The 14,885-nt window shown below is 34.6% G+C and overlaps 1 protein-coding gene across 1 annotated transcript; it reads left to right on the top strand.

Moving 5' to 3' along the window:
• The first annotated feature begins 1,109 nt into the window (after positions 1-1,109).
• LOC140985725 (protein DOWNSTREAM OF FLC-like) lies at positions 1,110-2,680 on the top strand. Its single transcript, XM_073453621.1, is given in 3 exon segments — positions 1,110-1,447; positions 2,131-2,205; positions 2,208-2,680. Coding segments are annotated over 3 exon segments (474 nt in total). The 5' UTR covers positions 1,110-1,302; the 3' UTR covers positions 2,462-2,680.
• Positions 2,681-14,885: the final 12,205 nt, after the last annotated feature.

Below are 14,885 nucleotides of genomic sequence, written 5' to 3'. Positions count from 1 at the left end.
ATCACAATCATATTAATTGTTGACGTGAAAAAAAATTTGTATATTGGGTAAAACATTTGAGTTGATGAATATAAATAGAGGGATGTATTTCATTTTTTCATTTTTTCTTTCAATTTACCCCTCAATAACTCGACTAGCTAGTACCAAATCATATTTTAAAATATTTTACAATACTTTAATATATATTACACTTATTTTATTGCAAATTATTACATGAAAAAGTTACTTCTTGAAATATAATTTTTTAAAAGAGACACTTTTTTCCCACTGGCTGATAACATTATAGAACGGCCTGGTCCATCAATTATAGAAGTCTTGGCTCAATTTTGCTTTCGGGAAATATCGATCGATCCATCTTTATCTATAGCTTATAAAATTAAAGCTAACAACAACAATAATAATAATAATAATAATAATAATAATAATAATAATGTTATAAATATAGAAAGTATGTACCATTAAATATTATATTATTGTCTTGAAAGGGAAAATTTTGTTCTTTCACGTTACTAAAATTAATAATAGGTAACCTAAAAAAATTTAATAATCTGAAATATAAGTTCAGCTCTTCATTTTACTTAGAAATTTAAAAAAAAAAAAACCAATATGGCAAAATTAATTGGAAGAAAATGGAATATGTTGTAATTTTCAATATTTAACGAATATTCCCATAATTTGGTTGCTCTATATATTTATTTTTCTACTAACAAATTAATATTAAAATTTTTAGGAAACAAAAAGTTTAATTTAATGAATTTAAATCTATACAACATAAGGAAATAGACGTCGCGAACATGGTATGGAACCAAAGAACTAAACTGCTGAGCTAATTGTTAGACCAGCGAAAGAAGTCAAGAACTCATCGAACAATGCCAAACCACAAAACAAAGCCCCGGGAAGAACACGTCCCCCATCCCCACAGCAGATTCCAGTAAGCCTCTGAAAGAGCAAGTGAAATGCAATGTTGATGCATACTTAGAGACTCACAAGGCTCATTGATCTCCCTTATGCTCGGAAGCATCAACTGGGAATTCGAGAAGCATTCATGTAGTTGAAAAGAAGACAAAAATCTATATAAAAAAAATCTATAGAATGAGGACCGACACAAATCAATGTGGTAAACAGTGAGAGTCAAATAACAATAAATAAAAATATTAACGCCGCGATAGGCGCTTTTGCTTTCTTTCTCATCGATTGCATGTGACACGCGCCAGCCCTCACCGCTTCATTCATTATATCACACTGCTCTCTGCCCATCAATACGAAATTCGTATTCCAGGAAGAAAATTTATCATAAAAAAAATGGCGAAGAACCTGCTTCTTTGGTTTGCTCTGTGTGTTCTGCCCGCCATTGTCACCGCGGGGGATCCACTTCTTGTGAAGGGCTCTGTGTACTGTGATACATGCCGCTGCGGTTTTGAGACCGATGCTTCTAAGTATCTCGCTGGTAACTGCTTAAACATGCTTCTTTCTGTCTTTCGTTTTGTGTACACAAACAGAATTCGCTAGATCTGTGCTTGAAGCAAGCAAAACGTGTTGGATCTGGTACTGTTGGTGTGGGATTTTGTAGAATGCGAAGGGTTTTTAGAATTCTAGAGAATTTTGTTTGACATCGGTAGTTACTCCCCAAAATTTGCGATCTTTTTTTTAATTTTTCATTAGCCATCGGATGTGCCTGATGCATAATTAACATGATACTGTGCGAAGTGCGTAACTTTGATTGCCATGAATCAGGGTTTGCTGGTGAATTGTAAAATGTGATTGGATTTTACAAGTCCGATCGAATTGAAGGTTTGGTTTTACGAAATGTTGCGTATAAGTTCCTTAAGTTATCAAAATGTATTGGTGACAAAATTTCCTTACACCAAGTTGGTTACTTCAAATCTCATGCTGAATAAATTCAAAAAAAAATGAAAAGAAAAAATCTCATGTTGAATGTATCATCGTAGATTCTGTTTTTCGCGTTACTTGCATTTTTAAGATGACCCACAATTTTCTGAAATATGCTTGTACCCTCGACATGAAATAGAAATTTCGTGTTTTCTTCCACTTAGATTTTGCTTACATTGTATTCTTCCATTGCAATATGCTGGATACCATATGATGAGTAAAGTGGCACGGACTTGGCAGGTGCTGTTGTTAGAATTGAGTGCAGGAGCAGGACCAACTCCAAACTGACCTACAAGAAAGAGGGAGTCACAGATTCGTTGGAAACTACAATATGTTGGTAGAATCCGACCGTGGGGATGACTATTGTGACGCAGTGCTTGTGAAGAGTTCAGATCCTGAATGCAGTGAGCCAAACCAAGGACGTGATCGTGCACGTATCATTCTTACGCGCAACAATGGCATCAGCTCCAACACCCGTTTTGCCAATTCTATGGGATTCCTTCAGCACAAGGCCTTGGCTAGCTGCTCCAGGATTCTAAAAAAGTACCAGGAGGCTGAGGAGTTAATTTGAGCTCGAGTTAGATGCTTTCTATTGATTGCTTAATATATTGTGTTAGCACCTTGTTATTCCATTTGTTTAACTGCTTGTGGAAGGATTGTGTCGTGTTCTTGAGCTGACCATATTTTATGGGAGTGTTTCAAAAGTAGTTGCTTTCATGAGGGCTCCCATTCTTGGATTGTTTTAGTTGATAATTCATTGTGTTGCTAATACAAATTAATTTCTGCACTCTCCCCCCTCTGTTCCCTGTCAACGTACCAGACCGCTCAAGCTTTCCATCTTGCATGCAACTCTCAATATTTTCGATTTATTCATGTTCTTGGATAACATGTAAGAGCTCTAAGTTCTAATTAAATCCAATCATGCCATAGACGTGCATGACTTTGGGAGCAATGCTAGTTTTTCTTTTGTTTTGACCGCAAATCTTGTGTGTAATCTTATTAAGCAATTATGTGGTCTTTAGATACAAGGTCTACCAATAAAAAGGAAAATCCCCTTGCTCCCAAACAATAGGAGAGTGGGAAGAAACAAGAATCTCGATGTAGTCCTGATTTCTGTTGGTTATATAGCAATAAATAGTATAAGTCGTGTTTTCTGTTTTCACGATTATTCAGTACATGTACATATATAGACTTGTATCAACAACAATAGCTAGCTTCTTCGGCTCACTTCAATAATAGAGAGATTTCATTCTCCAACTCCTACTCACTTTAACATGGTATCAGAGCGTGCGATCTAGGGCATAGCTTCCAAATTTGCATCGAAGATTCATTCTACTGCCGAATTTTCTGCTGCTTTAGCTTGGATGTGATTTCTTGATTAATCGCGGTACAATTGCGGAATTTGTGGATTTTCTTACAAATCTGTCTGCATATTTTCTCAGTTGTTCCTAATTCATGGCAACTCTCAACAATTTCGGCGATTCTCTGTCGACTCAACCTTCGGATACTCCAGGAATAAACATCATCAATGAGCAGTTGACTGGTGTTGAGAATTATGGGGTGTGGAGTCGTGCGATGTTGATTGCATTGCGTGCGAAGAATAAATTGGCATTTATTGATGGAACTTGCCAACGTCCAGCTGCTGGAAGCCTTACGTTAAATCAATGGGAACGATGCAACGCATTGGTGTTATCGTGGATCATGAATACGGTTTCTAAAGAGATATTTGGGGGAATCGTATACTCAACTGATGCATCAACCGTTTGGAAGGATTTTGAAGGAACAATTTGATAAAGTGAATGGGTCTCGAATATTTGCCATTCACAGGGAGATCGGAGGATTGCGATAGGGTAATCTCTCTATTTCTACGTATTATTGTAAACTCAAACAACTCTGGGATGAATATGCATCATTCGTTACTCTTCCCTCTTGTACATGTGATACTGCCCGCAAGTATATTGATCATGATCATCAACAAAAGTTGTTCCAGTTTCTGCTTAGATTAAATGATAGTTACGTTCACATTCGAAGTCAGATTTTGATGATGGATCCGCTGCCGACCGTGGGACAAGCTTTCTCTGTTGTATCTCAAGAAGAGTCAACTCGATCATTGTTGGCCATTGAACCTCCACCGTCAGTTTTTATTCGTCTCGAAACAAAGTAGATGAACGTAAGACAGACGTGATTACATGTGAATATTGTCATTTGCCTGGTCATTCTAAAGGAAATTGCTACAAGCTTGTTGGTTATCCACCGGGCCATCGATTGTATAAACCTCAACAGTTTCGAGGACCTAAGAAATTATCCAAGGATAATTTTAAACCAAGGCGGACTTCTCATGATGTGAACATGGCTACTGAGGTACAAGCAGAGACGTTTGATCCAGAAGTCATCAACAACACTCCAGCCATCAACAACACTCCAATTTTTACACCTGCTCAATATGCTGAAATACTGAAGTTGTTGGGCGGGTCTACTGGACACTCTCCTACTGAACCGATGGCAAATATGGCAGGTAATCTTGATACATCCTGTGGCACAAATTGGGTAGTTGATACAGGGGCAACTGAACATATGACTGGTAATGCCTTGCTATTGCAAAACACTAAGTCCTTGCCTAACTCTAATGGCTCAGTGCGACTGCCAAATGGTAATCAAGTTCATGTTGCCAAAATAGGTTCAGTAGCTTTATCCACATCAATCATTCTCCCTAATGTTTTGTACATCCCTCAGTTTCAGTTCAATTTGTTGTCCATCTCTCAATTCACCAAGACCCATAACTGTTCTGTCATTTTTTACCCAAATCTCTGTATTTTTCAGGACCTCAACCGTGGGAAGATCATGGGGATTGGTAAAGAGAAACATGGCCTTTATCATCTCACCAATATGTCTTCTACGTATTTTTGTTCAAATACTACTGTTGTCAATACGCCTTCTCTATACTCTCAATGTAAGACATTTTCCATTCCACATACTGTTGTTTCTTGCATAACAATTAGCACAGAGCTTTGGCATAAAAGACTTGGACATATGTCTCTTGCTAGAATGAAAATGTTGCCATTTATGTTGACAAATTCTTTTTTGAAGCTTTGCCCCATTTGTCCTCAAGCTAAACAAACTAGATCAAGCTTTCCACAGAAAAGCATGTCTACATCTTCAAGTCATTTTCAATTGATACACATGGATATTTGGGGTCCGTTTCGAGAACCCACTTACAATGGTGAACGTTACTTCATCACGATTGTTGATGATTTTTCTCGAGGGACTTGGGTGTATCTCATGCATTCCAAACTGGATATACTCCGCATTCTCCAACAATTTTTTGCTATGGTGCGGAATCAATTTTCCAAATCCATCAATGTCATTCGCACCGATAATGCCTCTGATTTTTTCAAATCTGAGTGTAGTTCCTTTTTCTCTTCCCTTGGAGTCATACACCAAAGTTCTTGTCCTTATACACCACAACAAAATGGTGTGGTTGAACGGAAACATCGGCATATTCTTAACATTGCCCGGTCCTTGCGATTTCAAGCATCACTTCCACTTAAATTTTGGGGGGATTGTGTTTTAACTGCGGTATACCTCATCAACCGTACTCCTAGTCCCCTTATTCAAAACCAAACACCATTCGAAATACTGTTTCGTCAATCTCCCTCTTACTCTCACCTTAGAGTTTTCGGTTGCCTTTGTTATGCAACGGTCTTAACTCGAGACCATAAGTTTTCTCCACGAGCAAATGAATGTGTCTTTTTGGGCTATTCTAATTTTCAAAAGGGATATAAACTTATGGATCTTCAAACAAATAAATTCTTGATATCTAGAGATGTTGTGTTCCATGAGGATTGTTTTCCTTTTGTTCAATCAAAGGATTCATCTCCCTTTCGCTTCATTCCATTACCCTTCATGGAATCTATGAACCATGAAAGTGCAAGTTCGGATTCAATCCTTGAGTCTTCCACTGATCCTCCCACAGCCCATACACCATCTGGTAGCTCCATGATACAGCCACGTAGGTCGACTCGCACCACTCGACCTCCTATTTGGACAACCGATTATTCTTGTCCTTCTTTATCCCAAACAAATTCTGCTACTTGTGTCTATCCTATATCACATCAGTTACAGTATTCTAACTTTTCTCCCTCCTATCAAAATTTCGTGGCTGCCATTTCCTCCATGACCGAGCCCCTATTTTACCACGAGGCAGTCGTCGATCCTAGATGGAGGGAAGCTATGGACTTAGACCTCTCAGCACTGGAATCCAATCACACATGGACAGTGGTAGATTTACCGGAGAATACTAAACCCATGGGGTGTCGATGGGTTTACAAGATAAAATATTTGCCGGATGGGAAGGTTGATCGATTTAAAGCAAGATTAGTAGCCAAGGGATATACTCAGCTTCCAGGCATCGATTTTCATGATACGTTTTCACCTACGGCCAAAATTGTTACCATTAGATGTTTGTTGGCCTTGGCATCAATTAATCGGCGGAGCCTTAATCAAATGGATGTAGCCAATACATTTCTCCAAGGAGATTTGGATGAGGAGATATTCATGTGTGTGCCACCGGGATATAAGGTTCATGGGACTAATAAGGTTTGTAAGTTGCGTAAGTCCTTGTATGGCCTCAAGCAAGTGTTTCGTCAATGGAATCACAAATTTGCTAGTGTGATGGTTGAGGCAGGATTCACACAGTCCCAACATGATCATTCTTTGTTTTTGAAACACGATTCTGTTGGCATAACCCTTCTAATAGTCTATGTAGATGATATAGTCATCACGGGTAGTAGTGAAGCTGTCATTGCTCATCTCAAGAAATTTTTGCACTCCAAGTTACAGCTTAGAGATCTTGGCACTTTACGGTATTTCTTGGGGCTTGAAACTGCTCGATCCAAAGAGGGCATATATCTTAACCAAAGGAAATATTCTTTGGAGCTTATTTCTGAAGTTGGTCTCTCTGGAGCAAAACCGTGTGATACACCGTTTGAACAACATAAACGGTTGACAAGCTTGGATTTGGATCTAATTATGAGACAAAAGAATTCAGTTGCTGAGAATGATCCTGTTCTTTCTAATCCGGATTCTTACACTCATCTGGTAGGGAAGTTGATTTATCTTACAATCACTAGACCTGATTTGTCTTATGTTGTTCAACATTTAAGTCAGTTTATGAACTCTCCCAAACAATCTCACATGGCTGCTGCCCTTCGTGTTGTGAGATATATAAAAAAGACACCTGGTCTTGGTATTTTGCTACCTTCTCACAGTGCCTTGGTTCTTTCTGCCCATTGTGATTCGGATTGGGCAGCTTGTCCCATGACACGACGGTCGCTTACAGGTTACTGCATCAAATTGGGAAGCTCGTTGTTGTCTTGGTGAACTAAAAAACAAAGTACCGTATCACGGTCCTCCGCTGAAGCCGAATAACGAGCCATGGCTACAACCACATGTGAAATTGTTTGGATAATTGGCTTACTTTCAGACATGGGAGTACAGCTTCAAGGTCCTGCCCTTCTATACTGTGATAATAAAGCAGCTTTGCATATAGCTGCAAATCCGATGTATCATGAGCGTACCAAAACATTGAAATTGACTGTCATTTGGTGCGCGAAAAGATTAAAGCAGGTTTGATCAAGACAGAGCACATTCCCACTTCTCAACAACTAGCAGATATATTCAGCAAAGGATTGAGCAAAGAGCAACATGGTTTTTTGTTGTCCAAGCTTGGTGTTCGTGACCTATACCAAGCTTGAGGGGGGTGTGTTGGTTATATAGCAATAAATAGTATAAGTCGTGTTTTCTGTTTTCACGATTATTCAGTACATGTACATATATAGACTTGTATCAACAACAATAGCTAGCTTCTTCGGCTCACTTCAATAACAGAGAGATTTCATTCTCCAACTCCTACTCACTTTAACAATTTCCAAAGCAATGGCATCAGTGCAACTTAAATCTTCGTTGGGGCCGGTTATCGCTTGAAACGCCAAGAACGACTCTGTAGATATCTGTTGGACTTGCAACCTGCGTTTTTGGACCATTTTGAGACCCTCTCTGAGTGCTATAAGTTCTGCAAATATTATCGAATGAGGCTTATCAATCTTCTTCTCGAAAGCTTGCACCATCTGCCCTTCATGATTACGCACCACACCCCAATCGCATAATTATTAAAATTCTCGTAATCCACCGTATCTACATCCAATCTAAATTGGTTAAACGGAGGAGCTATCCAAAATACCACAATATGTTACGCAACACAACAATGGTGTGTATCGAGGTGAACGGCGCCCACATCATTTTTCTTTTATTTAAAAAAAAAATTTAATACATCAAAAAGCTTAAGATTCAGAACTCAGCGGCAAACAAGATATTCTTTCTCTTCTCACACACCATCGATCGCTGGTCCTGGAACTCACCTTCCACCTCGTCGCCCAATCTCCGCCGCCTTTCCAAGCTCCAGTGAAATTTTTACCAAGGTATGCTTCGATTAATTTTCTCTCTTTTTTGATTGGTTGAAGTTTTTTTTTTATTATTTAGGTTTCTAATGGGTTCCTCATATTATTTATTGTTTTTGTGTGTATGATATGAAGATCCTTTTCGATTAGGGTTTTTAATGGGTTCAAATAACTAGTTGATCGTCGAGTCTCCATTTGCTTTCTTCCCCACCTACCTCCCTGTGCCTTAATATTTTTCAGCTAACAATTGCTCTCCTCTGTAGAATTTGAAGTTTGACTTTTGCCTTATAATTCAATCTAAAAGGTTTTTTTTTGTGCTTTGAAACTGGAATTAAGGTTGTTTTTTTTGTTCCAGAAGTAATTTTTGTTCTATTGGAGAAGCTAAATAATTGTGAATTCCAAAATTTATAGAGTAACTGTATGAATAGTTGAGATATGTTTTTGTCAATTTCACCCCAAAAACAAATTACTCATACATTTCAAACAATAATATTTAAAAGTTTCGCTTTGATAAATCTTAAGTACGAGATATGTGTCGACTGGTTGTCAAATGGAAACTGAAATCTTAAAATATGAGAGTGTAGGTACGATGAAATAAAAGTTTAGTAAATAATTTTAGTAAGAAAGGTGTATGAAATGAGATTAAGTCAAAATCAGACAATAAACTTACGTTTGAAATAATAGATGGTAAAAAAAAATATTTTTAATTTCCTTTAATTTATTTAGACTAACTATCATTACTTTGGGATTTATAATTATCATTACTAATGATGATCGTATTGTCTAGTAAGGTCAAAGAAAGTCTGAGTTATAAAATCATCATATTTTTCTAAATTGTGTGTGTCATTTTTTCCCCAAGAAATGGAAAAAAATAGTGGTGATGATCAACTATTCATTCCGCAAGTTGCGGACTATCGAAAACCGCAAAATTGGGATAAAATTCGCATCACTAAATGATGCATTTTCGTGCTATAATCAATATGCACGACAAGCCAGATTTAGCGCGAGAATTAGCAACAGTAAGGAACAAAAGATGACAAATGAAATTGTCTGGAAAAAATTTGTATGCTTTAAAGAAGGTCATACAGATGAACTCCGCCGGACGAAACATGTAAAAGACGATCAACCGAAACATGAAAGAGCTAGTGGTGAAGTTGGAACTTGATACAAGTCAAAGATTTTAATTGTCAAGGAATCGAAGCATACTTTGGTAAAAATTTCACTGGAGCTTGGACGGCAGGCAGCGAAGATTTGGCGACGGGGTGGAAGGTGAGTTCCGGGGCTAGCGATCGATGATGTGTGAGAAGAGAAAAAATATATTGTTTGCCGTTGAGTTCTGAATCTTAAGTATTTTTATGTATTTAATTTTTTTTAAAAAAAAATGAGGTGGGCGTCAGCTCAACTCAACGGCGCCCACCATGGTACACACCATTGTTGTATAGCGTAACATTTCTCTCTACATATATATCGATAATAAGAAGTATTATGCAATTGCAATATTAATCTTCGATAATAAGAAGTATTAGGCAATTGCAATATTAAGGGAGCTGTTGTTTAACAGGCTTGAATAGATCGAGGACGAGTCCCAACTCATTAATCCCGTGGCCTTGATCCGATCAGGTAGAGAAAATCTGGTAGTTAGGATATTTTCGGGTTCGGTTTAATACATAGTAAATTACCCGATCGGGTAATTCGGATACCTGATTTAATTTTTTATTTATAGATAATATTATATATTTAATTAAAATAAAATTGTGTTATTTCTTGATGATGCTAATACACTAATATTTTTTGCATTTCTTAGTCTAAGTATATTTTAATTAACTAAAAATTATAACTTTAATTTAATAATTTTTTTAAAAAAATGAGGTAATATTTAAAAAAATGATCGCTCCTAAATTGATACAACTCATACACGTACCGTAGTTGCGGAGCCTAGAAGATTCTACGTCCTAAATGACGGGTGAATGTCATGATTTTAACCTAGTGATTACTACTCCAAAACATGTATTTTTTTCCTTGCATATTGACTCAGCAATATCATTTTCCTTTTTGGGCTTTTCACATAGAGTAGGTTTCTTGTGAGACGGTCTCACGAATCTTTATCTGTGAGACGAGTCTACCCTATCGATATTCACAATAAAAAGTAATACTCTTAGCATAAAAAGTAATAATTTTTCATGGATGACCCAAATAATAGATCTGTCTCACAAAATACGACCCGTGAGACCGTTTCACACAAGTTTTTGTCTTCCACGTAAGCAACGCAAATATGATTGATTGAAGCACAATCTTAGCTTTTGGAAGTAAAAATTTTTTCGAGAAGCACAATCTTAGCTTTTGGAACTAAAAATACCACCATGTATTAGGCTAATGTATCAATCATTCACTAATTGAATTCTACACATTAAGCCAAACTATCACCTCAGCCATTCATTTCATTTCTCAGAAAGCTCGTGATTTGGCTTGTTACGGCCTTATCATCTTCATCATTGCCATTCTTTATGTATACACTTGAACATATACTATTTATTTATGTGTATATTTATTTTTTCTTATTAGATTTGAATGCATTTAAATATTGAAGACGATAATATTCCAATATGTTTCGATCTTAATTACCTTCATATCACAACATCATATGTCTAATTTTTCTTCGATTTTAAACTAAAACCATACGAAAATTCGATGAACAACTTGAATTCGTGAGCCTAAAAACTTCTATAATCTCATCTCTTTACTATGTATGTTAGGTATCTGTTTCTGAATGGTTCTAACATCTAGTATAAGCATTCGAATCAATTCTGAATTAGATTAATGTGTGTGTGTTTGTCTATATATATCCATAACTCGTCCAGAATGTCTGATAAGTTCTAATCCTATCGAATTTTAGGGATTTCATTTTCATAAATCGTCGATCAATGTCCTAGGAGTCTTTTAGTTTACATCACCGTGCACGATCCTCCTCGCTTCGTAGGACAAATGCGTTTGTAAATTAGGTAAGGGGATCAAGTTACTTAATTCAAGCTAGAGATAGGATGAGAATGAAAGCCCACTGAAGCCATTTTTATAATTTTTAAAGACATAATTTTCATCATGAAATATAAAGTACTAGAGATGGGATATTACATAGGTTGACTTTTGAGATTACAATTGAAAGACCACTAAGTTATTCTTGTCGAATGTCAACCAATACAATGTAGTTTTGACTTTGAGTTGTGGGTGGGTGATTCAAGTGCTTCATAATGGTGTTCTTAATCTATTGGTGTCATTTTTAAATTTTTTAACTAATCGTTTTGGTTAGTTTGTTGTTTAATTAGTGGGGAGTTTTATTTAAACAAATCATACACCGAGTTTTTTACATAAGTCACGTTCGAATTACATGATCGTTAAGTTCGAATTTCGTGATTGTTTATGTATTAATTATTTATTTTTGTGTCGTGATTCTTGATCGGATGACCATTTTTAGCTGAGAAACTTAGATGTCGGATGTTCATGCAAAGGTTTATAATGGTTGGTTCTTGAATCATAAAGTTCAGCATAACAATTTAATTTACATAAAGATTAGGTGGTTCACGATACCATTCATGGTGGAAGCTGAAAATCCACTATTTTATATTAATAATGTGCGTGTGTGTGTGTATTATTTTTAATTTGATTCCGAGCTAGCATATGTAATAACATTCGATCAAAAAAATGTAAACAAATACAATTTTTTTTTTTTCGGATTTAAAACCGACTAGCGCCCGACGTATGTAAACCATCACGAAGTTCCTTAAACATATGAATTATGCAGGTGTGACGGGAGAAAATACTGATATGAATTTGAAAATTGTGGTATCGAAAATGATAATTTGTCCGATTTCAGGTTAACAGTTGAACCAAAATAACTAACCAAACTTTACAAAATAAATAGACAAAAACTCAAAATTGGATGACAAAATGGGCCGAAAAAGTTATTTTCTCGAATGAAATATCAATATCGAACAATATTTAATCATATGACACAAGATATTTATCAGTCTCGACACGTTAAAGACTCATAGTCTATAAGATATATCAAAACCTAATTAAACAACACAAATCTTAACCGATTACTTTTTAATTGGAAAAGTCTGCAATGCATAAATCTGTTAATCGCACGACAATTTATTCTCGAATTACCGGTTATTCCCCCTTCGTTTATAGTTTACCCATTATTTTGCTATTATTATTATTATTATTATTATTATTATTATTATTATTATTATTATTATTATTATTATTATTATTATTATTATTATTATTATTATAATGATGATGATGTCGTAAATAATTATTTTGTTATACAGTATCCACTCGACAATATCATCTTAATTAGGATTAAATATATATAATTAAAGTGGTGTGTGGATATATGATGGCATTATCTGTGTGCATGCCGTCTAAATTAAAGGATTGAATTGCCTCACATTGTGGACTTATCTAATTGACATTTTCTGTTAATTATCAACTACTAATTGTGTGCATAAACACTTCAAAAACAATTAATTTTTGGTACCACCCCTTTAATGACGTTGTTAAGCTAAAACAGAATATGGTTAAAGTTTTAAACTGTATTTTAATAATAAACAAGTAAAATCACTAGTACACTCGTAGAAAAAATAATTTAATTATATATTTTAAGACTAATTAATTAATCTTTGACTTGATCAATAAATGTTTTATCTGAATGAGATTTTCTCGACTTCATCGATCGACAAATTAAAGACATGGATTGTATTAAAAAAATGTATTTGGGGGAGCCTATGTTGTAGTTCATTTAAACACAATGGGGAGCACTCGCTTTCGACAAATCAACTCACCAGAGCCAATAATATATCAATAGGTGGAGCGAATTGGGGAATTTATTTATTTAAACTACATATTTTCCATCATGAGATTTAAAAAAAAAAAAAAAAAGATAAGTTTTTTTTTTATTTATTAATAATGATGTTTGACATATATACATTCCGTGCTTGTATAGTTTTTTCTCGTAAACAAGTTGAAATGTCGCGATAGACTGATAGTGTTTGACATATACGCATTACATGCTTGTATAGTTTTTCTCGAAAATAAGTTGATCAAATGTCCCGATAGACAAAATGAAAAAATTATCGGTCTCTGGCCTCTCTCTTGATATGATATAGATAGCATGGCATAGAAAACATTTGTTCAAAACTGGACAATTGACTATATATATATATAGTAACGATATCAATAAGGGGCTTAAAGCAACTGACATTATTGTATTTTTATGAATTTGAAATAATTTTTTTTCTCAGATTATAAAAATATTCATATGTATTAAATAATTTTTCGTGAAAAATTTATATATTACATAAAAATTATAAATATTGTTTTGAATAATACTTTTTTATGTTACATATGATATGATCATTTAAAATTAAAAAAATACGGATAAAGATTGAAAAAATATTTTATTAAAATATGTTAGACATAGATGAGATAGAAATTTATAGTTTTTTATGATTTTTATAATAAAATAATTTTTTTTTTTAATTTGATAAGAAATTTATTTTCCGTTTATCAAACAACATACTATGATTCTATACTATGATTCTATATTTAGTTACTATAAGTCCCTCAAATTTAATAATATAATAATTAGTAAGTCTCTTGTGATACGGTTTATCCGTGAGACATGTCAAGCATCTCATATTTATAATAAGTAATATTTTTAGCATAAAAAGTAATATTTTTTCACGGATAACCTAAATAGAATATCTATATCACAAAATTGACTTGTAAGATAGTCTTAAAAAAATTTGTGATAATAATAATATAAATAGTATATATGTGTATTTGTATATTAAATTATGTTATGTTTAAATTGGAGAATTTGAATTTGAGCAAATATTTAAAATAATGCATATAGAGATTATATGAATTTAAAATAGGGGTGTAACGAACCAAATTGAGCGAAACATGAATAAAAATTTAAGGTTAGAATTCGATTTGAATTATGTATATTCGAGTTCGAGCTCGATTTGAAGCTTAAAATTTGTAATTTTTTTGCTCGAAATTGGTTTGAAAGAAAGTTCGAGATCGAGTTCGACTCGAAATCTTCGAACATATTCGCGAGCTATTAAAACTATTGTTCAGAAAATAAGGTTTGAGAATGAAAATTCGAAAAATCGAAATGTCTGAAAGTCTCGAAATAGCTCAAATTGGATTTGAGAAAAGTTCGAACATGTTTGTGTTCGGTTTGAGTTCGCTAAATTCGAAAACAAATCAAGTATATATCCAGTTGGCTCGAAAAATTAACTGATCGGCTCGATTCATTTACAACCTTAATTTAAAATCCAGTGCAATGTTTAAAAAAAAAAAAAAACAAGTTGACTATTTAAATCTGTAAAAAAAACGAACGAATTTATTATTGCAAAATTGAAATCGATCCAAATACACTGCGACTGATTTTCACAAATTCTCGATAAAGTTAATTAAATTAAATAATTATACGTGCCTTATTAAAAGAGACAAACTCGAATATTATTATTA

Source organism: Primulina huaijiensis, chromosome 10, assembly GCF_012295235.1.
Source record: "Primulina huaijiensis isolate GDHJ02 chromosome 10, ASM1229523v2, whole genome shotgun sequence".
Taxonomy (NCBI): Eukaryota; Viridiplantae; Streptophyta; class Magnoliopsida; order Lamiales; family Gesneriaceae; genus Primulina; species Primulina huaijiensis.
Note: the sequence above shows the minus strand (reverse complement) of the source record. Positions and strands in the feature narration are given on the sequence as shown.